The 23,664-nt window shown below is 48.6% G+C and overlaps 1 protein-coding gene across 1 annotated transcript in view; it reads left to right on the forward strand.

Moving 5' to 3' along the window:
* The window catches only part of EDEM1 (ER degradation enhancing alpha-mannosidase like protein 1), a gene marked incomplete at its 5' end in the record, with an annotated part of 30,253 nt that overhangs the window by 823 nt on the left and 5,766 nt on the right, over positions 1–23,664 (forward strand). Inside the window, 7 exons of the mRNA XM_080718262.1 lie at positions 8,333–8,405; positions 11,953–12,056; positions 14,417–14,588; positions 16,125–16,308; positions 18,198–18,372; positions 19,879–19,999; positions 20,762–20,932. Coding sequence (XP_080574388.1) covers positions 8,333–8,405; positions 11,953–12,056; positions 14,417–14,588; positions 16,125–16,308; positions 18,198–18,372; positions 19,879–19,999; positions 20,762–20,932 — 1,000 coding nt within the window. The remainder of the gene's footprint in view (positions 1–8,332; positions 8,406–11,952; positions 12,057–14,416; positions 14,589–16,124; positions 16,309–18,197; positions 18,373–19,878; positions 20,000–20,761; positions 20,933–23,664) is intronic.

The following is a 23,664-nucleotide window of genomic DNA, read 5'->3' on the forward strand; positions in this document are numbered from 1 at the left end:
AGTCAGAGTGTGTGTTCATATCTTGGCTCTTTTTTCCTGCGTGTCATAGTGGGAATTGAACCCAGAGGCATTGTTATTTTATTATCTTACCGATTTTATTTCTTATTTGGAAACAGGGTCTCACCAGGTTGCTGAGAGCCTCACTAAGTTGTGGAGGCTGGCTTTGAACCTGCGATCCTCCTGTCTCGGCCTCCCAAGCACTAAACTATAAGCATGTGCCGCCACACCCAGCTCCTATCTTGGATCTTAATAATGTTTTCTCGCCCATGTTTATGGTGTGATAGGAAGGGCAGAACACTTTGAGTAAGTGGTTTATTCTCTTTCCACGATTGCCTTTTTTACCCGGTAGACCTAAGGAAACCAGTGTGGTGCGGGATCGTGGGAACATGTTCCACTGGTGATAGGATGGTTTGGACAGAGTTGATGGCATCTTAGTGCTCTTTTCTTTTCTTTTCTTTTCTTTTCTTTTCTTTTCTTTTCTTTTCTTTTCTTTTCTTTTCTGTGATACTGGGAATTGAACCCGGGGCAGTCTACCACCAAGCTACACCCCCAGTCCTATTTTATATTTTATTTGAGAACAAATCTCACTAAGTTGCTGAGGTTTTCCTCGAACTTGCGATCCTTCCGTCTCAGCCTCCCAAGTATTGAGCTTACAAGTATGTGACACCACGCCTGGCAGTGCGGGGTGCCACCATGCTCTGCTTATGTTTTTTTCTTGAGGACTTTCTGGAGCACGGGGCGGTGGGGGGGTTCCCTCTTTAGCAGGATGAGGTGGTGCTTGATCAGATGTACCGTGCCCCTGGATTCAATGCCTCGTACCCAAATAAATAAGCAAATAGTATGATCTCACTGGCAGGTCCCTGTATTGACAGGGGCCTCAGTTTGGAGATGGGTATTTGTGGTCCATCTGTGGCGATCTGTTGACATAAGTTCTGTCGACATCGGGTGATCAGGTTGACATCAGGCTACCCGGAGGAGAGTGTGTTATTGGAAAGATCTTGTTAGCGATATTGGGTGAGGGGTGGCACGTGGTCTTTGGTTGGCGACCTTTGTGTCTTTGAGGGGGGTGGCGGGAGAGCTCTGGGGTTACGTGGCTAGAACAGGACTAGTTTTTCATGTGCTGCTGCTCTGTAGGGGAGTGCAGAACCTGGGCCCTGCCATTCTCGTTCTGACACTGTAGGCACACTTAGGTCCCCCAAATAAAGTCTGCAATGAAAATCTTCCAGAGTTTTTTTTTTTTTTTTTTTTTTTTTTTTAAGGGTACTGGGGATCGAACCCAGGGTTGTTCTGCCTCTGAGCTATACCTCTAGCTAATTAAATATTTTTTTTGTGTGTGTGGTGCTGGGAACAGAACCCAGAGGCTTTCCACCTCTGGCTATATTCCCAGACCTATTTTATATTTTATTTGGAAATAGGGTCTCACTAAGTTGCTGAGAAGCTCACTAAGTAGCTGAGGCTGGCTTCGAACCTGCGCCATCCTCCCGTCTCAGCCTCCCAAGTACTGGGATTACAAGCGTGCACCACCATGCCCAGCTTTCTATTTTATTTTTTATTATGAAACAGGGTCTGAGTTGCAGAGGGCCTTACTAAGTTGCTGTGTCTGGCTGTGAACCTGCAATCCTCCCGTCTCGGCCTCCCAAGTGCTAGGATCACTTGTGGCGCTTGGGTGGGGAGAAGCCCGTTTTCTTTGGGAGGCAGGCTTGTCATGTTCCTGTACTGCCGGCCTTTGGGGTGGTTCTCCTTTGAGTTCCTATTAGACATCTGACTACTGCCTGAGGAGCCAGTGCTACAGAGTATCCACCTTCATCTCCCTGTTTTATCTCCCCAGATGCGCCTTCCTTTGAACACCAGTTTTCTTTCTCATATAGTCTCTGCCCACACAACACAAGGTAGATTTCTGAACAGCTTTAGAGGTTGCGTATGTGTAGAGATACATACATACCTGTATGATTTTGTTAGCTACATTAAAAAAAATTTCTATCATGAAATTGTAGTTTTCTCTATTTTCTTCTTCTTCTTCTTTTTTTTTTTTTGGTGGTACTGGGGTTCCTGGAAGCCCTTCTACCTCCGGGCAACACTCCCAGACCTTTTTTTTATTTATTTGGAAACAGGGTCTCTTAAGCCAGCGTGGCTGGCTTCGAACCTGCGCGATCCTCCTGTCTCCGCCTCCCAAGCGCAGGGATGACAAGCGTGCGCCACCACGCCCGGCTTCTCTATCTTTTCTTTTTTGAGGTGATCAGAATTTTAGAAATCCGCAGTGGGTAAGTGCTGTGACCTTTTGCCTGTGATTCACACGTGGTGAGTTAAATGGGGAATTTAGTTTTGATTCAGCCCACTGTTGACATGCACTCTTTTTTTTTTTTTTTGGTACTGGGGATTGAACCCAGGGGCATTCCACTTCCAAGCTCTTCTCCCATCCCTATTTTATTTTATTTTTTATTTTGAAACGGAGTAGTGCAGGGCCTCACTAAGTTGCTGAGAAACCTTGATCCTTCAGTCTCAGCCTCCCAAGTCCTGGGATTACGAGCTCGTGCCACCACGCCCCGCTCTGTTTATTTGTACTCTGGAGTCTCCTCTTGTGCTGAAAGATGGAATTCTTGGCTCCAGGCATTAAGAGCTATCAGGTGAAACTGGACTTCAGCAAAGAGCAGCACTTCCACTAGAATAGTGAAGGAACAAATACCACAGCCCTATCATAATGGGACCAGTGGAATCACAAAAATGTCATGCCCTGCTCTTAGGAGAGTTTAATGGAGGGTTTTTTTTCCCCTTCATTTTCTCTCCCCCACCCCATTTTGGCACATTTTTAAAGAATGTATAGCAGTTATTCAGTAGAAAAGAATTACCAGTGATCTTCTAGTGGCAGTGCCAGGCCTGTAAGTGGACTTGTGTGACCAGAGTCACCGCAGCGACACAGATGCTTCCCTGCAAGTCTTTTTTTGGGGGGTGGGGGGGTGGGTGGCAGGTGCCGGAACCAGGGCCTTGCGCGCCCTAGGTAAGTGCTCTACCACTGGGCTATACCCCAACTCTTCTGAATTTTGAGACGGGGTCTCACCAAGTTAGGGCTGGATAGCCAGGATTCCAGATGTTTGTCCCCTAACCAGCCTCACTGTGGCAACGCTCACCCACTGTTTGTTGACGGCTTGAGTCTTACATTGTGAAGTTTGTTTTATTTTTATGTTGTTGTTTTGTAGTGTTGGGGCCTGAACCCAGGGGCCCTTGCATTGCTACGCAAGTGCTTCACCATTTAGCAACACTCTAGCCCTGGAGAAGTTAGCCCCTTCCTTCCTCCCTGCCTCCCTCCTTCACCCCCCCTTTTTTTTTTTTTTTTGTAGGAAATGAACTCTGGGCCTCTTGTAGCCGAGGCAAACACTTTACCAACGAGCCACAGCCTTAACTCCTGAGAAGTATTTTAAAACTGGGTAGCCAGTCATGATGGTATATGCCTTCAGGATCAAAGGTTTGAGGCTGTCCTCAACAATTTAGTGAGATCCTGTTTCAGATGGTAAAAAAGAAATAAAATAAGCCGGGTGTACACGGTGGCGCACTCCTTTAATCCCCGCGCTTGGGAGGCTGAGACAGGAGGATCGCACAGGTTTGAAGCCAGCCTCAGCTACTTAGTGAGGCCCTCCGCAACTTACTGAGACCCTGTTTAAAAAAAAAAGAAGAAAAAATAGGTTCAATCCCCAGTACCACCACCACCAAAAAAAAAAGAAAGGAAACGGGCAGAGATTGTGACTTAGAGGAAGAATGTTTCTGGATCCAATCCCTAGTACCAAGAAGGAAAAAAAGGCCGTTTTAGTTGTAGACTTAAGAAAAAGCAGTGACACATGGGAAGGGAAGGAGCGCAGTGCTGGAAATGAGTAACTTTCTAGCCGGGCGCGGTGGCGCACGCTTGTAATCCCTGCGCTTGGGAGGCGGGGACAGGAGGATCGCGCTGGTTCGAAGCCAGCCTCGCTGGCTTAAGAGACCCTGTCTCCAAATAAAATATAAAATAGGTCTGGGAGCGTAGCCCAGAGGTGGAAGGGTTACCACCAAAAAAAAATTGGTAACATCTTCCACAGGCCTGTGCAGGCGGAGAGGGTAACGGAGCACAGAGGGGGGCGTAGCTGTACAGAGGCTGGTGAGGTAGGCTTCCTTTGCTCAGTCTAGCTGGAATGCACAGTGATGTGGGAGCTTTTGTGTTTTTTTTTTTTGAGGAGGTGGTGGTTGGCACATGCTCTTGTGTCTGAGCAGCAAAGCAGGGTAGTTAAATACGCAGACACAGCTGGGTGCGTGGTGCACCCAGTAATTGGGAGGCTGAGACAGGAGGATCACAAGTTCCAGGCCAACCTCCGCAACTTTGCGAGACCCTGTTTCAGAATAAAAAGGATTGTGGCTGTAGCTCAGAGATAGAATGTCCCTGGGTTTAATACCCAGCACTTAATAATAATAATAATAATAATAATAATAATAATAATACACAAACATTTATATGTATGAATGTGTATACATATATATACTCAAATGTACACATATGTGTACACACATATGTGTACACATCATATATGTACACATATATGTGTACACATATATGTACACATATGTGTGTACACATATATGTGTACACACATATATACTCAAACTCAGCAGAAGAGTCTTTTTATGTGTATGTGTGTGTGGTATTGGGGACGGAACCCAGGGGCATTCTACCACTGAGCCACACCTCCATCCCTATTTTTTTTTCTTTGTTTTGAGATGGGGTCTCACTAAGTTGCGGAGGGTTTCACCAAGTAGCTGAGGCTGGCCATGAACCTGCGATCCTCCAGTCTCAGCCTGCACCACCACTTAGCAGGAGTTCTTGGGTTGACAGAACTAAGCCTGGGGGTTCTCCCTGCCTGCTTTGGCCCTCCCCCAGCCCTCCCGTTTCCGTTTCCTGTCTTCTTTCTGGCTTCACTGCCCCAGCGGCAGGTTTGAATCTGTAGCTTTTGCCTGGAGAGGACCTTCTGCCATTACGTAAGGATTCAGGAAGAGTGGGCCAGTGCCAGAAGCCCGGTGTGGGTTTCCAGCCAGGCGGTTTGCTGACTTCCTGGCTTTGCTAAGACAGTATAGCTCTAGTTCTTTGATCACCCTCTCTCGATAGCTTGTTTTAAGGAAAATGGATCTAAAATTTTGCTCCGAATTTCTTGTCCCCCAGAATGAAGTGGCCTGAAAGTTTCAGATAACCGAAAGGTTCGGATGTTGAAGTTGATCAGGCCTGCTTCTAGGAAGGCCCATTTTGCTTCAGCTGAGACCCGTGGGAGGCCTTTCGGAGAGCACCCTGCAGCAGGGAGCCTGGGAAATGCCCTCAGGATGTTCTCAGGTGGAGGGGGAGGGGACCAGCGCCCCTAGGACAACCAAGGGGCGGAGAAAGTGCTCCGGGAAGATCATGAAAGGCAGCAGATACGAAGTAAGAAAACTGGGCCTCTTCTCCTTTGCTGTCTAATAAGTGAAGTCTTAACACAGTTGTCTTACTTCTTTTCCCTCTAACGATTACATCTTCCCAGGCTTCAGCAATTATTTTCTGGGTGTGCGGGAACAGGACAAAGGAATAAAAAATCCTCCGTCCACATTTCTTGATCTGTACTTCATTCCGTTCACTGTTTCCCCAACCCTACCTCCCCACGTGTATTAGTTTTTGCCATCCTTACAGTTTGTATTGCAAATAAGTATAGGAAAGCCAGGCGTGGTGGCACACGCCCGTAATCCCCGTAGTTGGGAGGCTGAGACGGGAGGATTGCAGGTTTGAGGACAGCCTCAGCAAGTAGTGAGGTTCTCAGCAAACTTACGGAGACCCCGTTTCCAAATAAAACTAAAATAGGGCTGTGCATGTATCTTGGAGGTAGAATGCCCCTGGGTTCAATCCCCAGTACCAAAAAAAAAAAAAAAAAAAGGAAGAAGAAGAAATATCTGAGTGAAGAGTGTGTGTGTGTGTGTGTGTGTGTGTGTGTGTGTATGTGTATACATACAGTTGGGGAATGAACCCAGGGTTGAGAAAGGAAAACTGGTTGTGTGTGTGTGTGTGTGTGTGTGTGTGTGTGTGTGTGTGTGTAACACTGATACTGTTCCAGTGAAGAAGACAGTGGAGCCTCAATTCTTGTTTTTGGTTCTTGTTAAAAGAAATTGTGTCGGTATTGGGAAACATCTTTGTTACTAATTTCAAAATGTATTGATTTCAAATGTTTTGGCATTCATTTTATTTATTTATTTGTGGTACTGGGGGTGGAACCCAGGGGCTTTTCTACCTCCGGGCTATACTCCAGACCTATTTTCTATTTTATTTGGAAACAGGGTCTCACTAAGTTGCTGAGAGCCTCACTAAGTAGCTGAGGCTGGCTTCGAACCTGCACGATCCTCCTGTCTCAGCCTCCGAGAAGCGCGGGGATGACAAGCGTGTATATTTTAAACTGAATGCTCCGGCATTTTAAAACATTTCATTTTAAAACATAGAAAGTAGTCACAGCTTGGGTGTCCTGCAGGCACACAGGTAGCAAAGGGACCCTACAGAGTTCCCGGAATAGAGGTAGCCCAGGGCCTTTTGCATTCCAAAGACAAGTTTTACATAATAAATTACTTCTAGGTGACAAGCCGAAATTCCCCAAGGATGTGGGAGGATGCTTTAAGCCTTCAAGAAATCCCTGACTTAGATAATAATTAATTTTGGAGTATAACAAAAGGCTTGGTCTGTACCAGAGACAGGCCGGGCCGACAGGAAGAAGTGATTGCCCCGATGGATGGATCGGAACGGCACCTCTGCTGGGTCAGGAAGATGATTGGTTAAGCAGAGATACGGGCTAGAAATCTTTCTAAAAACTGTTCGGTGTTCAAAACCCCGGTGGCCGACTTTCAAGTCACCCCGCCCCGTCGCTTGCTCTATGACTTAGGGCTCCAGTCTAGTTTCTGTTCCTTCTTTCTGCCTTTGCAATAATAAAAAGGACTTAGGTTTATATTAGAAGCGTTCTGGCTCTTCTGTTTCTAACAGAGCTCAGAACAAGAACCCACGGCTACATCTCCCAGCAGTACGTGCACTGAGGGCCCCCGAGAGTGAGACAGCCGTGGACGTCCACGCGCAGAGCGAGGCAGGCGCACACTGGGGGTGTGCCCCCCGCGAGCCCACTGCCTCCGCGTCCCTCCTCCCGCACGCGCGGGAGCCTCCTCTTATTAGCCTGTTTGAATAGCCTTCTCCCCGCCCGTTTTTCCGTCTATCTTTTCATTTGACCGAAGTCTCTTTTGCTTCTTGTTTTTGTTCAAGCTTCCAGGTATGAGAGACGTTTCCGAGACCGGCTGATCGTACTCAGCATAGCATTCTCTACTTCCACCCATTTTTCTGCAAATAACGTATTTCTGTTCTTTTTCGTTGACGAGTAAAACTCCATTGTGTATACACCACACTTTCATTATTCTGTTTTTATTTATTGATTTATTATTTTGGTGGTACTGGGGGTGGAACCCAGGGGCCTTCTACCTCTGGGCTATACCCCAAGTCCTATTTTCTTTTCTTTTTCCTTTTCCTTTTCTTTTTTCCTTTTTTTTTTTTTTTTTTTGGCGGTTCTAGGGATGGAACCCAGGGGCATTCGACCTCCAAGCTAACCCCCTGCCCTATTTTTTTTTTTTTTTTTTTTTTGGTGGTACGGGGGTTCCTGGAAGCCTTTCTACAGCCGGGCTACACTCCCAGACCTATTTTATATTTTTATTTGGAAACAAGGTCTCTTAAGCCAACGCGGCTAGCTCCGAACCAGCGCGATCCTCCTGTCTCTGCCTCCCAAGCGCGGGGATGACAAGCGTGTGCCACCACGCCTGGCCCCCTGCCCTATTTTTTATTCTTTATTTTGAAACAGGGTTTCACTAAGTTGCGGAGCGCCTCACTAAGTAGCTGAGGCTGTCTGCGAACCGCGATCCTCTGGTCTCAGCCTCCCGGATGCTGGGATGACAAGTGTGCGCGCCACTGCGCCCGGCTTTTATTTTATTTTTTCACTTGGAGACAGGGTCTTGCTAAGTTGGTGAGAGCCTCACTAAGTTACTGAGGCTGACTTCGAACCTGCGATCCTCCTGACTCAGCCTCCCAAGTACTGGGATAATTATCACCCGGCCTGGCTTCATTATCCACTTGTCTGTTGATAAGCACCTAGTTTGATATCACACCCACACCCACACCATGATTCGCCATAAACTGTTGTTGAGGTAGAGACCTGGGCTGCACTGGTATCCTCACCCTACATTCTGATTAAGTGGTCGTTGCCAGCAGTTTTAATTTCTGATCTTGCCTTGTTCTTTCAAGTACCCTGGGTGAATTTTGATTTTATTTATCTTACAGTTCAAACCTGAACATCAATGATGTCCTCGGGAACTATTCGCTGACCCTTGTCGATGCTTTAGATACCCTGGCAGTAAGTGCCCAGCCTTTGCTTTCTTTCTTTTTAGTGCAGGTCTGGGGATGGAACCCAGGGGCATTCAACCTCCAAGCTACAATTTTCTATCTATCTATCTATCTATCTATCTATCTATTATATATAAATAAAACTAATAAAACAATAATATAATAATATACAATATAATATATAATATAATATATAATAATATAATAATAAAATAATATATATAATATATATCTATATATATCTATGTATATATAAAATTGTGGTGCATGCCTCTAATCCTGGTACTTGTGTATATGTATGTGTGTATATTTGTATGTTTTTTACATATATATAAAATTGTGGTGCATGCCTCTAATCCTGGTACTTGTGTATATGTATGTGTGTATATTTGTATGTTTTTTACATATATATAAAATTGTGGTGCATGCCTGTATGTAATCCTGGTACTTGGGAGGCGGACACCAGAGGATCACAGATTTGAGGCCAGCCGTAGCAATTTAGAGCCTCAACAACTTCGTGAGAACTTGTTTCAAAATAAAATATTAAAAGGGTGTAGCTCAGTGGCAGAGTGCCCCCGGGTCCAATCCCTACTACAGGAAAAATGATAATACCAAGTTAGATGTTGGGGAGGTAGTTACCTCCAGTTTCCTCCAGGAATGGGAATTTCAGGAAACGTGATACTTAAACGGTTTGATTCTTTTAGGGACCTTTCAGGGAAGAACAAGAAGCGGGTTAAGACGAACTAGGAGTGTGACTCTCAGAGGGTGAGAATGTACTGTGCTTTGGGAAGCCGACTTTTCTCCCCCTTGTCCTCTTATCTTTTCCCCTAAAGGAATCCATAGACAAGCGCACCGTGGCGGCACCACCTCGCAGCCCGTCTCTGGCGCTGGGTCGCCTCCACATTGTGACTTCTTTCCTTGCAGTGTGGCTCCACGCCGGGCCCCTGCTCTCAGCTCCCCTTCCTGTGCTGGCCCCGGTGATCCGGGAGCTGGGCCTTTGAGCAGACAGCCAGAACCCGCCTGGAAGCTCTGAGGCACCGTGGCCTGAGGCCTCTGCCCTTCAGCTGTGTGCGACCAATACAGTTTCCAAGCGCTATTATAGCAGCCTTGTTGCTTTATTTTAAGGATATTTTTGTTTTTGTTTTTGTGGTACTGGAAATGGAACTCGGGGGCATTTTATCTCTGAGCTACATCCCCAGCCCTATTCTTTATTTTGAGACAGGGTCTCACTGAGTTGCACAGGGCCTCGCTCAGTAGCTGAGGCTGGCTGTGAACCGCGATCCCCCCCTCTCAGCCTCCGGAGTGCTGGGATGACAAGCGTGCGCTCCAGGAAGTCCTGCAGTAAAGACAATTAATTCCTCCGTCCACGCCAGCCCTTCTCAATCATGAGTGAATTATTTCATAACCCTGGTTACTGTGGGCCCCGTAGCTATCTGACCACAGTGGTGAATTGCCCCATATAATTAAGGGTTGCTGGTGATCCTGACCGTCGGCCGCGTGATCTGAGGTCACATCAGCTCTGGCGCAGCACAGCTGGAGTTGCTGGTGAACCTGTGGAAGGAAACAGACTCATTTCTGTGGTCTTCATTGTACGATATCCGGCCTTGAATATGTTAGCGCTTCAGGCTAATTTTTTTCAGGTGTTACTTAACGTTGGGGTTTTCTTTTTCTTTGGCTGGCATTTTAAACAGCCACTAAGAGGTGTGCTCCAGCAGCTCTTGCGAAAGCAGGCCCCAGACCATAGCATGCAACCCGCAGCAAGAGTTGCGTCATCTTTGAAAAAGAAAGAACTGAAAGCCAGAAAAGAAACCTTTGTACCCTTTCTGTCTGCTCCAGCAAATAGCGGTGGGGGCAAGGGGGGGTGGCTGACCACTTGGCTTAGGAAAGGGCACCTACTTGGAAGTAGTGTCTAAGTGGGGTGGGTGGCACACACCTCTAATCCCAGGATTTGGGAGGCTGAGACCGGAAGATGACAGGTTTGAAGCCAGCCTCGGTAACTTTGTGAGACTCAGCAACTTAGGTCCTGTTTGCAAATAAAATATTCAGTCCTTTTAGGGGTAGAGTGGCCCTGGGTTCAACCCCCAGTACACACACATGCACGCACGCACACACGCACAAACATTGAAGAAATCATAATTCTATAAATTCTATAAAGTATTATAAACCATTTTTTGTGGTACTAGGAATGGAATCCAGATACATTCAGCCTTTGAGCTATACCCCCAGCACTGTTTTCTTTTTTATTATTTTATTTTATTTTATTTTTTTGTGGTACTGGGGGGTGTAAACCAGGGACTTGCTACCTCTGGGGTATAGCCCCAGCCCTATTTTATAATTCAGAAACAGGGTCTCACTAAGTCGCTGAGAGCCTCACTAAGTAGCTGAGGCCGGCTTCGAACCTGTGTGATCCTCCTGTCTCAGCCTCCCAAGCGCTGGGATTACAAGCGTGCGCCACCGCACTCGGTTTATTTTTTATTTTTAAAACAGGATCTTGCTAGGTTGCTTAATATCTTACTATTTGCAGAGGCTGTCCTTGAACCTGTGATATTCCTGTCTCAGCCTCCCAAATACTGACATCACAAGGCTGAGCTTAGATCACCTGTTTTTTTGTGTGTGTGGCACTGGGGATGGAGCCCAGGGTCATTCTACCTTCGAGCTCCACCCCCAGCCCCGTTTTTTATTTTTTATTTTGAAACAGGGTCTCATTGAGTTGCAGAGGGCCTCACTAAGTAGCTGAGACTGGCTTTGAACATGCGCCATCCTCCTGTCTCAGCCTCCCGAATCCTGGGATGACAGGCAAGCGCCACCACGCCCGTCTTTAGATCACTTTTTTAAGCGAACATAGAGGGATGTCCTGTTTGTTTTCAATGTCATTTGTTTTATGCTGTGCTTCGAAAGATATGCCTAGCATTTCTTAAAAGCATCCTGGGTGGCAGGCAACAAGTACTGTCAGTTTCCCAGATGTTCTGGTTGTCTGGGATCTAACCTGGATTTATCAGAGGAGCAGAGGGAAAGTCCTGTTCTTGTTCCTTGAGTTTCCTGATTTATTTCTCCTGATTGCAGAAGCTCTAGGAACTAGGATGCGGGCATGTTAAGCGAAGTCAGACTGGAGCTGAGAGAGAGGTGGGGGTTAGTGGGGAGAGAGAGAGAGAGAGATAGAGAAAGGGAGAGGGAGAGGGGGAGAGAGAGAGAGAGAGAGAGAGAGAGAGAGAGGGAGAGAGAGGGAGGGAGGGAGGGAGGGGGAGGGAGGGAGGGAGGGGGAGGGAGAGAGGGAGGGGGAGGGAGAGAGGGAGAAGAAGGGCAGGGCCGCCAGGGGTTCTGGGAGGAAGCGTCCTCAGGGCTTTTCCGTTTGGAGATGGATTCCTGATCGCAGGAAACGGGCCTCCCATCTGTCCAGGAAGTCGTGTGGAAAATAACTGTGTTCTTCTCCCTTCTGTGTTTCTGCTCACAGTGGCAAAACCACACACCAGTCAGTTGAGACAGTAAATGAAATGTCCCAGACGCCGCCTCAGTTTCATTTGAATCTGCTCTAATGGCCTGTGTTCCTCTTTTTAAAGATAATGGGAAATTCATCCGAGTTCCAGAAAGCCGTCAAGTTAGTGATCGACACCGTTTCTTTCGACAAAGACTCCACCGTCCAAGTGTTTGAGGCCACGATCAGGTGAAATAGAACATAAAATGGATTAAAGGCGTGTGTGTGTGTGTGTGTGTGTGTGTGTGTGTAAGGAGAGAAATTGCCCCATGAGTTTTCCAGCCCCAAGCCTTTGTGTGGTGGCACCTGCCTGTAATCCCAGAGCTCAGGAGGCTGAGATGGGAGGATCACAGTCTCGAGGCCAGCTGTAGCAAGTAGTCAGCCTCTCATCCACCTAGCAAGACCCTGTTTCAAAATAAAAATAAAATCGGGCTGGGATGAAGCTCAGAGGTAGAATGTCTCTGGGCTGAATTCCTAGTGCTATGCATACGTCAGAGAATTTTCCCCTCCCAAGATCTAGGAAGAGATCCACCTAGGCAAATTTTTTACGTCCATTTTAGTACCTATCAAAATTGGAACCATTGATTTGAGAGGTATCATTGTTGGGGCTGAACAGAAAGGTCCACCTTTCTCGTGTGTGGCTGAAGATGGAGCCCAGGAGCATTCTACCTCTGAGCTCCACCCCCCAGCCCAATTTGTGTGTGTGTGTGTGTGTGTGTGTGTGTGTGTGTGTGTGTTGAAACGGTCTCACTGGGTTGCTGAGGCTATCCTCAAACCTGTGATCCTCCTTTCTCAGCCTCCCCGGTGCTAGGATTACAGGCGTGCACCACCGCGCCTGGCTGTACAGCCGTGTTTTAATGGGCGTGGGAGCTAATGTGTCCCTACTGCAGATTTGCTGGTTTCCCTTTGGGTCTGGGTTCTCTCAGTCCTCCCCTTTGTTCTTAGAAAGCACGTGGCCGTTTCTGGAGGAAGTGACAATTTCTCCGCTTCCCACCCACGGCAAACCTCCGTCTGCCATTCAGATATATTTCCTGCTGAATGTGTGGCTGGTTCATCTGTTAATTATACTGAATCCATCGCAGGCCTGGTGGCTCTCGCTCGTAATCCCAGTACTTGGGAGGCTTAGACGGGGGTGTAGCTCGGTGGTGGATCATCTCAGGGCCCAGTCCTATAAATAAATAAAAAAGGTTCTGAAATAATTTGTTATAAAAAATATCACAATCCACTTCAAATTACTGGAATGGGACGTTCGTGGGTATATGGGACATAGCTCTTAGCAGTACCCGAACAGGTCACTGTCTCCTCAGTTTCCTGCCCTCCTCCTCCTCCTTCCTCTCCTCCTCCTTTTCCTCCTCTTCCCCCTTCCCCTCTTCCTCCTTCTCCTCCTCCTTTTTTTCTTCCTTCTTCCCCTCCTCTTCCCGCCTCCTCCTCTTTTTCCTCCTCCTCCTTCCCCCTCCTCCCCTTCCTCCTCCTCCTCCTCCTTCTCCTCTTCGTCTTCCTGCCTCTTCCCAGATGGTGAAGAAATTTGTCAGTTGCCTAGGAGGAAAACCTCTAGGAATTACTTACATTTCTTGTCTTGCCCTTTTCTGTTTCTGATATGGCTATTTTCCCCCCAGAGGAGATAAATCAAGAGTAATTTACAGGAGCCGGGCGCGGTGGCACACACTTTCAATCCCAGCACTTGGGAGGCTGAGACCCGAGGATCGCAGTTCGCGGCCAGCCTCAGCTACTCAGTGAGGCCCTCTGCAACTCAGTGAGACCCTGTTTCAAAATAAAGAATAAAAAACAGGGCCGGGGGTATCTGTTGGAGGTAGAATGCTCCTGGGTTCCATCCCCAGTACCACAAAAAAATAAAAGACTTTTTTCAGGAGATCCAACCTCCGAGCTACACCCCCTGCCCTATTTTTTTATTCTTTATTTTGAAACAGGGCCTCACTAAGTAGCTCAGGCTGTCCGCGAACCGAGATCCTCCAGTCTCAGCCTCCCGAGTGCTAGGATGACAAGCGTGCGCCAGCACACCCGGCTTGACAATATGTATTTGAGGACAGTTAGCAGGTTTCAATAGCCCTCTCGCTCTTCTTTTTTTCTGGTACTGGGGTCGAACCCAGGGGCATTCTACCTCCAAGCTACACCCGCAGCCCTGATTTTTATTTTTTATTTTGAAACAGGGTCTCACTGAGCTGCACAGGGCCTCAGTGAGGCTGGCCGCAAACCGCAATCCTCCTGTCTCAGCCTCCCAGTTGGGATTACAAGCGTGCGCCGTCACGCCCGGCTCCTGTCCCTCTTCTCAGCGTGCTGAGATGGAGGCGACCAAGTTCTCTTTGTGCTCTCAATGGCATTGTTCCCGGCGGCCTCTGCGGAGGGTCCCGCTTGTCCCTGGCTGGTGGTGCTGTGACCTAAGAATGAGTCGCCCTCAGAGCTGGGGCGGCCTCGGCAGTGCATGGGGCCAGGTCCTCCCGGCTTCAGGCAGCTGCGTCCTCCGTCGCTCTGAATTTTCAGGACCGTGTGCGCTTCCAAGCAACGGGATTTCTTGTTCTTCCTGCCTCTAGGGTTCTGGGAAGCCTCCTTTCTGCCCACAGAATAATAACCGACTCCAAGCAGCCCTTTGGGGACATGGCGGTTAAGGATTACGATAATGAGTTGCTGCACATGGCCCACGACCTGGCGGTCCGGCTCCTCCCCGCCTTTGAGAACACCAAGACCGGAATCCCGTATCCTCGGGTAGGTAGACGGCTCTGGCCGCCTGTGTTTTGACAGGTCCCCGTTCTCCTGAATCAGAAGGAACGGGTGTGACGTAGAATAGGAAGGTATGTCCTTGGCCCTGACAGAATGTAAGGCTCCTAAGTTCACCTGGCGCTTTCTGAGCGCCTCCCGGGGCCTGGTAGACAGTTTCTATCCCTGCGACCGGATGGCGTGGGGAATTTGCCTTCATTCTTGACTTGAGTGTAGTTCCCCAGAGATCCTCATGTGAGCATTAGAGGAGGTCATTGGGGTGCGTCACGAGGATCTGTCCAATAAGGCCCGCACAGACCACCAAGTGACTTGCCGATTTATTTTTTTAAATAATAATTATTATTATTTTTGGTGGTACTGGGGGTGGAACCCAGAGGCTTTCTACCTCCAGGCTATACTCCCAGACCTTTTTTCTATTTTATTTGGAAACAGGGTCTCACTAAGTTGCCGAGAGCCTCACTAAGTGGCTGAGGTTGGCTTCGAACCTGCGCCATCCTCCTGTCTCCGCCTCCCAAGCGCGGGGATTACAGGCGTGCGCCACCACGCCCGGCAAGTTGCCGATTTAAACGGGAGTGGTGGATTGAGATGTCCGCACTTTGCCGCAGCTGATTTACCAAGCCAGCCCTCCTCTGGGAATTGAGGCAACCCGGGGAGAACTGCGAACCCGAAACCGCCAGTCCTTGGGGACGGATGACGCTGTCTGCTATCCTGGCCGGGCTGCCTTCACCCCGCCTGAAATTCAGAGTGCCTCGGTTAATTAGAGTTGAGCCTATACCCTGTGTTTCCCTCTAACCCTGAGCCTCATGTATGTGTTACCATGAAGAAAAACGTATGAGAGGTAGGCATGGTGGCGCATGCCTGTAATCCTAGTCCATGGGAGGCTGAGACAAGAGGATCACAGGTCTGAGGCCAGCCTCAGCAACGTAGGGAAGCCTTGTTTCAAAATAAAAAAAAATTAAAAAGGACTGGGGGCTTTTGCTTGGAGGTAAAATGCTCCTAAGTTCAAACTCTAGCATAAAACAAAACATAAAACAATCCACACATCAAAACCTATTGGAGCATTGGTTTTGTGGACATATAATCATTCCCTGGCGACTTGTCTTATTAATGAGACGTCTTACTGTCCTGGTGAACTTCCGTATTTATCGCGGGTGTGATGGGGGCCGGTGGTGAGCTGACTCCTACCACGGGGAGCTTGTTCATTCGCTGAGGTCCTGAGTACTTTTTGGCCGTGCACCCTACGAGTTCTTTTCTTTTTTCTTTCTTTCTTTCTTTTTTTTTTTTTTTGGCAGGACTGGAGATGGAACCCAGGGGCCTTCTACCTCCAAGCTCCACCCCCAGCCCTATTTTTTATTCTGTATTTTGAAACAGGGTCTCACTGAATCGCGGAGGGCCTGGCTACGTAGTAGCCGAGGCTGGCCTCGAACCGCGATCCTCCCGTCTCAGCCTCCCGCGTGCTGGCCTGACGAGTGTGCGCCACCACCAGCTCTGAAGTTTGACCGCGAAACCTTGTCCTGCCTCCAGGTGAACCTCAAGACGGGCGTCCCCCCCAACAGCAAGAACGAGACATGCACCGCAGGGGCGGGCTCCCTCCTGGTGGAGTTCGGGATTCTGAGCCGGCTGCTGGGGGACTCGACGTTCGAGTGGGTGGCCAGGCGCGCCGTGAAGGCGCTGTGGGGCCTCCGCAGCAACGACACGGGGCTGCTAGGTAGGCGCCGGCGACCCTCGTCTCGCCTCTGCCCAGCACGGCCGCTCCCTTTCCTTCCGTCTTCTCTGCCCTTCTCCTTCCTCCCCTGGCTGCCTCCTGTACCCCCGAGTCTGGACACTGGCAGCTCCGGCGAGCAGCCGTCGGTGTTGGCCACAGCCAGTTCCTTCATGGGACCCCTGGCTTCCAGTGAGCGCGGGGTCTGAAGGAAGAGACGATGCTCGGGCTGCTGGAGAGCTCCCTTCTGGTTTGCGTACCTTGGCATGTCCCACTTGAGCGTTCTTGTTAACGGGAATGCTGTAAAAAGAGCTGCCTCTGAGGGGCAGATTGTGTTGCTTTAATGGAAGCTTCTAAACACAGGGATTTATTTATTTTTATTTTTATTTTTATTTATTTTATTATTATTATTTTTTGTGGGTCTGGGGATGGAACCCAGAGGCATTTGACCTCCGAGCTCCACCCCCTGCCCAATTTTTTATTCTTGATTTTGAAACCGGGTCTCACTGAGTTGCAGAGGGCCTCGCTAAGTAGCCGAGGCTGTCCGCGAACCGCGATCCTCCTGTCTCAGCCTCCCGAATGCTGGGATGACAAGCGTGCGCCACCGCGCCCGGCTTAAACACGGGAATCTAGAGTTGTGTGTGGAGTAGCTTTCTCCTTTTAAAAAATCGCGGCGTGTGATAGTAGGTTGAACACCCAGCTTAAACCTATGTTAAGTGGTTTTTTTTTCCCCCCTTTGAGAGTATTTGGTCAACATGTTGTTTGAAAATTATTGCGGAAAATTTCAAACAATAGTAGAAAGAAGCCAGGCGTGGTGGCGCACGCTTGTCATCCCCGTGCTTGGGAGGTGGAGACAGGAGGATGGCGCAGGTTCAAAGCCAGCCTCAGCTACTTAGTGAGACCCTGTTTCCAAATAAAGAATAAAAAATAGGGCTGGGGGGTATAGCTCAGAGGTAGAATGTCCCTGGGTTCAATCCCTAGTACCAAGAATAAAAAAAATAAAAAATAATAACCCCTATATAGTCACGATTCATCTTTAATTATCTGTATTAACAAACTCAAAAATAGATTTTTACCTCCTATAACTCTTTGTCTTGTATTGGGACATATTTTCTTTTTGGCATCGGGAAGTAATTTGGTTGATTCTTCTAGAACCATAGTGGTTCGCCATAAAAGTTTTGCTTTTTAGAAGTGATTGTGATTTTTCTTATGCTCTAAAATTTACCTGAAATTCACACTTACCAGCAACAGTGGAAAGAATGTCACTTAAATTGTCAGCCTGTCACCAAATGGTTGATTGGTGCAATGTCGCCACAATTTTCCGTTTTTTAGTTTTCCATAGGCCCTTGTAGCTTGGCACATGCAAATTTGATATATATCCAGTTATAATATATTAACATTAACAAAGTTTCTTATTCTGCCTTATATATCTGGCAGTTCATTGCAGTGTTTCCAAGTTGTTACTCTGTTTTCATAGTTATGTTTAAAAGCTACATAATCACCTATAAGCTTTTTCTTTTTCTTTTTTGTGGTACTGGGGATTGAACCCCGCGGTTTTCTACTTTTGAACCACACTCCATCCCTGTTTTTATTCTTGATTTTGAAACCTGGTCTCACTGAGTTGCGAAGGGCCTCACTAAGTAGCTGAGGCTGTCCGCGAATTGCGATCCTCCGGTCTCAGCCTCCCGAATGCTGGGATGACCAGCGTGCGCCCCCACGCCCGGCAGCTATTCATATTATTAACAGGACTGATATTTTTCGGGACCGCCAAGTGCTTCCTCGCTCCTCCCTCCTCGCAAGGATGAGAGCCCCAAGAAGCAGTGGGGTTGGAGTGGGACGCCTGCGCCTTCCCCACCCGAGGTGAGCGGGACCCGAAGCGCCCTGTCTCTCTGCAGGCAACGTCGTGAACATCCAGACGGGACACTGGGTCGGAAAGCAGAGCGGCTTGGGCGCCGGGCTGGACTCTTTCTACGAGTACCTCTTGAAGTCGTACATTCTCTTCGGAGAAAAAGAAGACCTGGAAATGTTTAGTGCCGCTTATGAGAGCATTCAGAACTACTTAAGAAGAGGGTATGTCTCCAGATCATTGCTTCTGTTGCCTTAAAAAGCACATTTACATTCTGAAAGCTTCTCGATTTTTCTTTTTTTTCCTTTGGTGGTACTGGGGTTGAACCACGGAGTGTTCTACCTCCAGGCTACACTCCCAGCCCAGTGATGAGGCCGGCTTTGAACCTCCGCCATTTTTCTTTATCTTTTTCTTTCTTTTTTCTTTCTTTCTTTTTTTTTTTTGAACTGGGCATTGAACCTGGGGCATTCTGCCACCGAGCTACACCCCAGCGCTATTTTTTAACGCTTCATTTTGAGAGAGGTTCTCACTAAGTTGCAGAGGGCCTCGCTAAGTAGCTGAGGCTGGCCACAAACCTGCGGTCCTCCGGTCTCAGCCTCCCAAGTACTGGGATGACAAGCGTGCGCCACCAGGCTGGGCTTTCTGTGGCATTTTTCTTAACATAAACTACCAAGGTCCGTCCGTCGGTGCCCTCACTCTACCTCCCTCTGAGTCTTTTGTCATTCCTTTGGGGTGAAGATCTGTATTAGTTACCTGTCGCACAGCATAATACCCCAAACTTAGTGGCTTACACAGGGAGGAGCCTGGGAGCCGCAGAGCCAGGGGTTCAGCCGGGACCTTGCAGGAGGGTTACCATTAAGCTGTTGGCCAGGGTCCCAGCCACTTGGCGCGGATGGGGCTGGAGGGTCTCCCGGCTCACTGGGGCGGAGGCCGGCACGCTTCAGTTCCAGCCGGCTGTGGGCTCCAGGTCTCCGTTCTTTGCCACTGAGGCCTCTCTGTCTCATAGCTGCTGGGTGAGTGAGTTGAGAGAGACAGAAAAATAGGCCCTCATGACTCAGTCTGAATGATATGCCAGCCCTTCTGCCAGACAGCTGGTTACCCAGACCAATCCTGAGACACAGGCATGTCCCTACAAGAAGAGAAGGGCCATTTTTTTTTTTTTTTAATGTCCTTGGGCTGAAACGCAGGGGCATTCTACCTCCGAGCGACACCCCCAGCCCTATTTTTTATTCTTTATTTCGAAACAGTGTCTCACTGAATTGCAAAGGGCCTCACTAAGTAGCTGAGGCTGTCTTCCTGTCTCAGCCTCCCAAATGCTGGGATTCCAAGCGTGAGCCACCGCGCCTGGCTCTGGTGTGCAATTTCTGAACGTCCTCCTCAATGAAGTCCTCAAGAGGCTCCGGACAGAAAGAAACAGGTTTTTCTACACAGGTCCAACCCCAGAAAGACCCACACGGCGTATCAGTTCTGTTGCAGAGCAGAGTCCTTACACCTGCTTGTCAGGGTGCTCTCCGTAATACAGGATGAAGTCCTGACATCTCACAGAGGCTGAGATGATGACTGTTATTCCAGGATGGATGTCATATTCCGCTAGAGCCTCCTATACGCAGCTAGAGGCAGTTGGTCTCGAGCTTAAAGGAGGCGTTGGGAAAATGTCAGGTTGATTTCAGTGAAGCGAAGCTACCCCGGCGAGCCGTCCTTTCACGCTTGGGCTGCCCTTGGGTCTGTAGGCGAGAAGCCTGTAACGAAGGGGAAGGAGACCCCCCTCTCTACGTCAACGTGAACATGTTCAGCGGGCGGCTCATGAACACCTGGATCGACTCCCTGCAGGCCTTCTTCCCCGGACTGCAGGTAATCAGATTTGTAATCAGATTTGCTAAGAATCCTGTCCTTGGGATACTGAACGGAGACATAGTAAATTAAGCCCCAAACTACCCAAAAAGTAACTGTGTGTGAATTTTAGATGATGCATCCCTGTTGTTCTTTTTCTTTTTTAATGGTACCAGGGATTGAGATTGAACCCAAGGGCATTCTGCCTCCGAGCTCTACCACCAGCCCTTTTTTTGCCCTTTTAAAACACAGGGTCCCTGGGCGTGGTGGCGCACGCCTGTAATCCCAGCCCTTGGGAGGCTGAGACAGGAGGATCGCACAGGTTCGAAGCCAGCCTCAGCTACTGAGTGAGGCTCTCGGCAACTTAGTGAGACCCTGTTTCCAAATAAAATAGAAAATAGGTCTGGGAATGTAGCCCAGGGGTAGAAACCCCCTGGATTCCATCTCTAGTACCTACCACCAAAAATCAATAAATCAATAAATCAATAAATGAAACACAGGGTCTTGCTTGGTTGCTGAGATCCTCACAGTGTTACCGAAGCTGGCCTCAAACCTGCCATTCTCCCGACTCAGCCTCCCAAGTGCTGGGGTTCAGGCGTGCGCCCTCAGGCCCGGCTGTTCTGTTTTTAAGCAGACTTGTGTGCGGTCCACGGCAGGGTGGCCCTGAGGACCAGATTTGGAGGACATCTGTTTGCGTGGGTCATCCCTGTCGTGTTGTCTTGTCTCCAGCTGTGTGTGCGGGTCCGATCGGAGCCAGAGCGGTGACCTGTGTCCTCTGTTTAGGTTCTCATAGGAGACGTGGAAGACGCCATCTGCCTGCACGCCTTCTACTACGCCATCTGGAAGCGGTACGGGGCCCTCCCGGAGAGGTACAACTGGCAGCTTCAGGCCCCGGACGTCCTCTTCTACCCGCTGAGGCCCGAGTTGGTGGAGTCCACGTATCTCCTCTACCAGGTACCGGAGCTCAGCAAGCAACGGCGGGGCTTTCACGCGACTCCACGGAGTTACCGCCTCCCGTCGTCCGAGGGCTCAGTGACACTCATGCTTATACAGGGCGGGGAAAGTGTCTGAAGCCCAATCCATGGGGGGGCGCTAGGATTGGTCCCCGGGGCCTTCCACCTCTGCGCTACACCCCCAGCTCCTTTTAGTTTTTGTTTTGAAACAGGGTCTTAATACTATCTAAGGCTGTCCTCCAACCTGTGAGCCTCCTATCTCAGCCGCCCCAATACCAGAATCACAGGCGTGCACCAGCACACCTTGGCCTGGTTTTTATTTTGATACAGGGTGTCGCCGAGTGGCTGAGGCTCGCCTCAAACTTGGGATCGTCCTGTTTCTCTCAAGGACTGGGATTACAGGCGTGTGCTGCCACACCTGGCGCACCTCTTTAAATATTCAAAAAGATTTTTATTCTGTGTGCTCCAAATATTTTTCACCCAAGAACCTTATTTTGGGGTGCAGTTTGGTACCCTTGTGCCGTGGAACCCTGGTCTATGCAGTAGTTATTTTGACAGATTGAATACTCTGCTATTTGTGGAAGAAGTTATCTGGGATTCATCTGAATGCTTATTTTTGTTTAATGTTTAAAACAATACAATGTTCATCTTTTGTGCAACTGCCTCAGTGCCAGAGGGAATGTCACTTTAACTCTGAAATGTCTGCTCCCTGACAGTTGAGGCCACGTAGGCTCTGTGCATGCACACGTATATCCTCAGAGTCTTCCCTGCTCACAAACACTGCGCCAGGAGCGCTCAGCGTGTTGACAAGCTGGCTTCCCACGCAGTTCAGTAGGCCTTGACAGATGCCGGAGTCTGAACCCAGAGGCATTCTCCTTCCGAGCTGCATCCCAGCCCTATTTTATTTTATTTATTTTATTTTTTTGTGGTACTGGGGGTGGAACCCAGGGGCTTTCTACCTCCAGGCTACACTCCCAGACCTATTTTATATCTTGTTTGGAAACAGGGTCTCACTAAGTTGCTAAGAGCCTCCCTAGGTAGCTGAGGCTGGCTTCGAACCTGCGTGATCCTCCTGTCTCAGCCTCCCAAGCGCCACCATGCCCAGCTGTCTATTTTATTTTGAAACAGGATTTCACTTAATTGCTGGGGTTGGTCTGGAAACTGTATCCATCCTGTCTCAGCCTCCCAAGTCCTGGGCTTATAAGTGTGTTCTGTTCTTGGCTGAAATCTGCTTTTTACAAACTCTGGTCATAGGATTCTTACTGATTACTGTATCCTATATAGATAGGTAGGTAGGTAGATAGATAAATAGATAGATAGAAGCCGGGCGTGGTGGCGCACGCTTGTAATCCCAGCATTCGGGAGGGTGAGACCAGAGGATCACGGTTCGCAGACAGCCTCAGTTACTTAGTGAGGCCCTCTGCAACTCAGTGAGACCCTGTTTCCAAATAAAAAATAAAAAAAATAGGGCAGGGGGTGTAGCTTGGAGGTAAAATGCCCCTGGATTCCACCCCCAGACCCTCAAAAAAAAAAAAAAAAGATAGATTGATTGCCAGGGATAGACCTCAGGGCTTACCAAATGCTAGGTAACTGTCATACAAATAAGCCCTCAGAGGCCCCTCAAAAATAAATAAATAAGCCGGGCGTGGTGGCGCACGCTTGTCATCCCTGCGCTTGGGAGGCAGAGACAGGAGGATCGCGCAGGTTCGAAGCCAGCCGCGTGCGCTGGCTTAGGAGACCCTGTTTCCAAATAAAAAAGTATAAAAAATAGGTCTGGGAGTGTAGCCCGGAGGTAGAAGGGCTTCCAGGAACCCCAGTACCACCAAAAAAAAAAAAAAAAAAAAAAAAAAAAAAAAAAAAATTGTGGTGGTGGGTATTGGACCCAGGAGCATTCTTCTGTGAGCTACACCCCCATCCGTAGTTTGCTTATTTATTTTTATTTTTTTTTGCGGTCCTAGGGATTGAACCCAAGGGTATACTACCTCTGAGCTACACACCTAGCCCTATTTTTAAATTTTTATTTTGAGACAGGGTCTCATTAAGTTGCTGAGGGCCTCACTAAGTAGCTTAGACTGTCCGGGAACCTGTGATCCTCCAGTCTCAGCCTCCCAAGTACTGGGATTACAGGTGTGCACTACTACGCCCAGCTCTCAAAAATTTTTTTATGCCTTTGCTTCCAGATGAAAAAAGGGAAAATATTATGAAACTAGTAATAATAATGTCTAAAGAGAGACTTCATAGCCGGCCATGGTAGTGCACTCCTGTAATCCCATTATTTGGGAACCGAGACAGGAGAATTGCAGGTTCAAGACCAGCCTCGGCAATGTAGGGACACTCAGCCACCTTAGTGAAGCTGTGCATGGTGGCTCATACCTGTAATCCCAGGATTCAGGAGGCCGAGACAGGAAGATCACAGGTCTGTGGCCAGCCTCAGCCACTTAGTGAGACCGTCTGCAACTCAGTGAGACCTGGTTTCAAAATAAAGAATAAAAATAGGGCAGGGGGTGTAGATCGAAGGTAGAATGCCCCTGGGTTCCATCCCCAGACCTGGAAAAAAAAAAAAAATAGACCTGGGGGTATAGCTCAGGGGTAGAACACTCCTGGGTCAATCCCCAATAAGACTCGTGTGTGCGCGTGCATACACACACACACACACACACACACACACACACACACACACACACACAATCCAAGATGTGGTAGAAGAGTGAACAGGAGCTCTCAGGATACCTG

This window comes from Muscardinus avellanarius (assembly GCF_963383645.1).
Source record: "Muscardinus avellanarius genome assembly, chromosome: 22".
Taxonomy (NCBI): Eukaryota; Metazoa; Chordata; class Mammalia; order Rodentia; family Gliridae; genus Muscardinus; species Muscardinus avellanarius.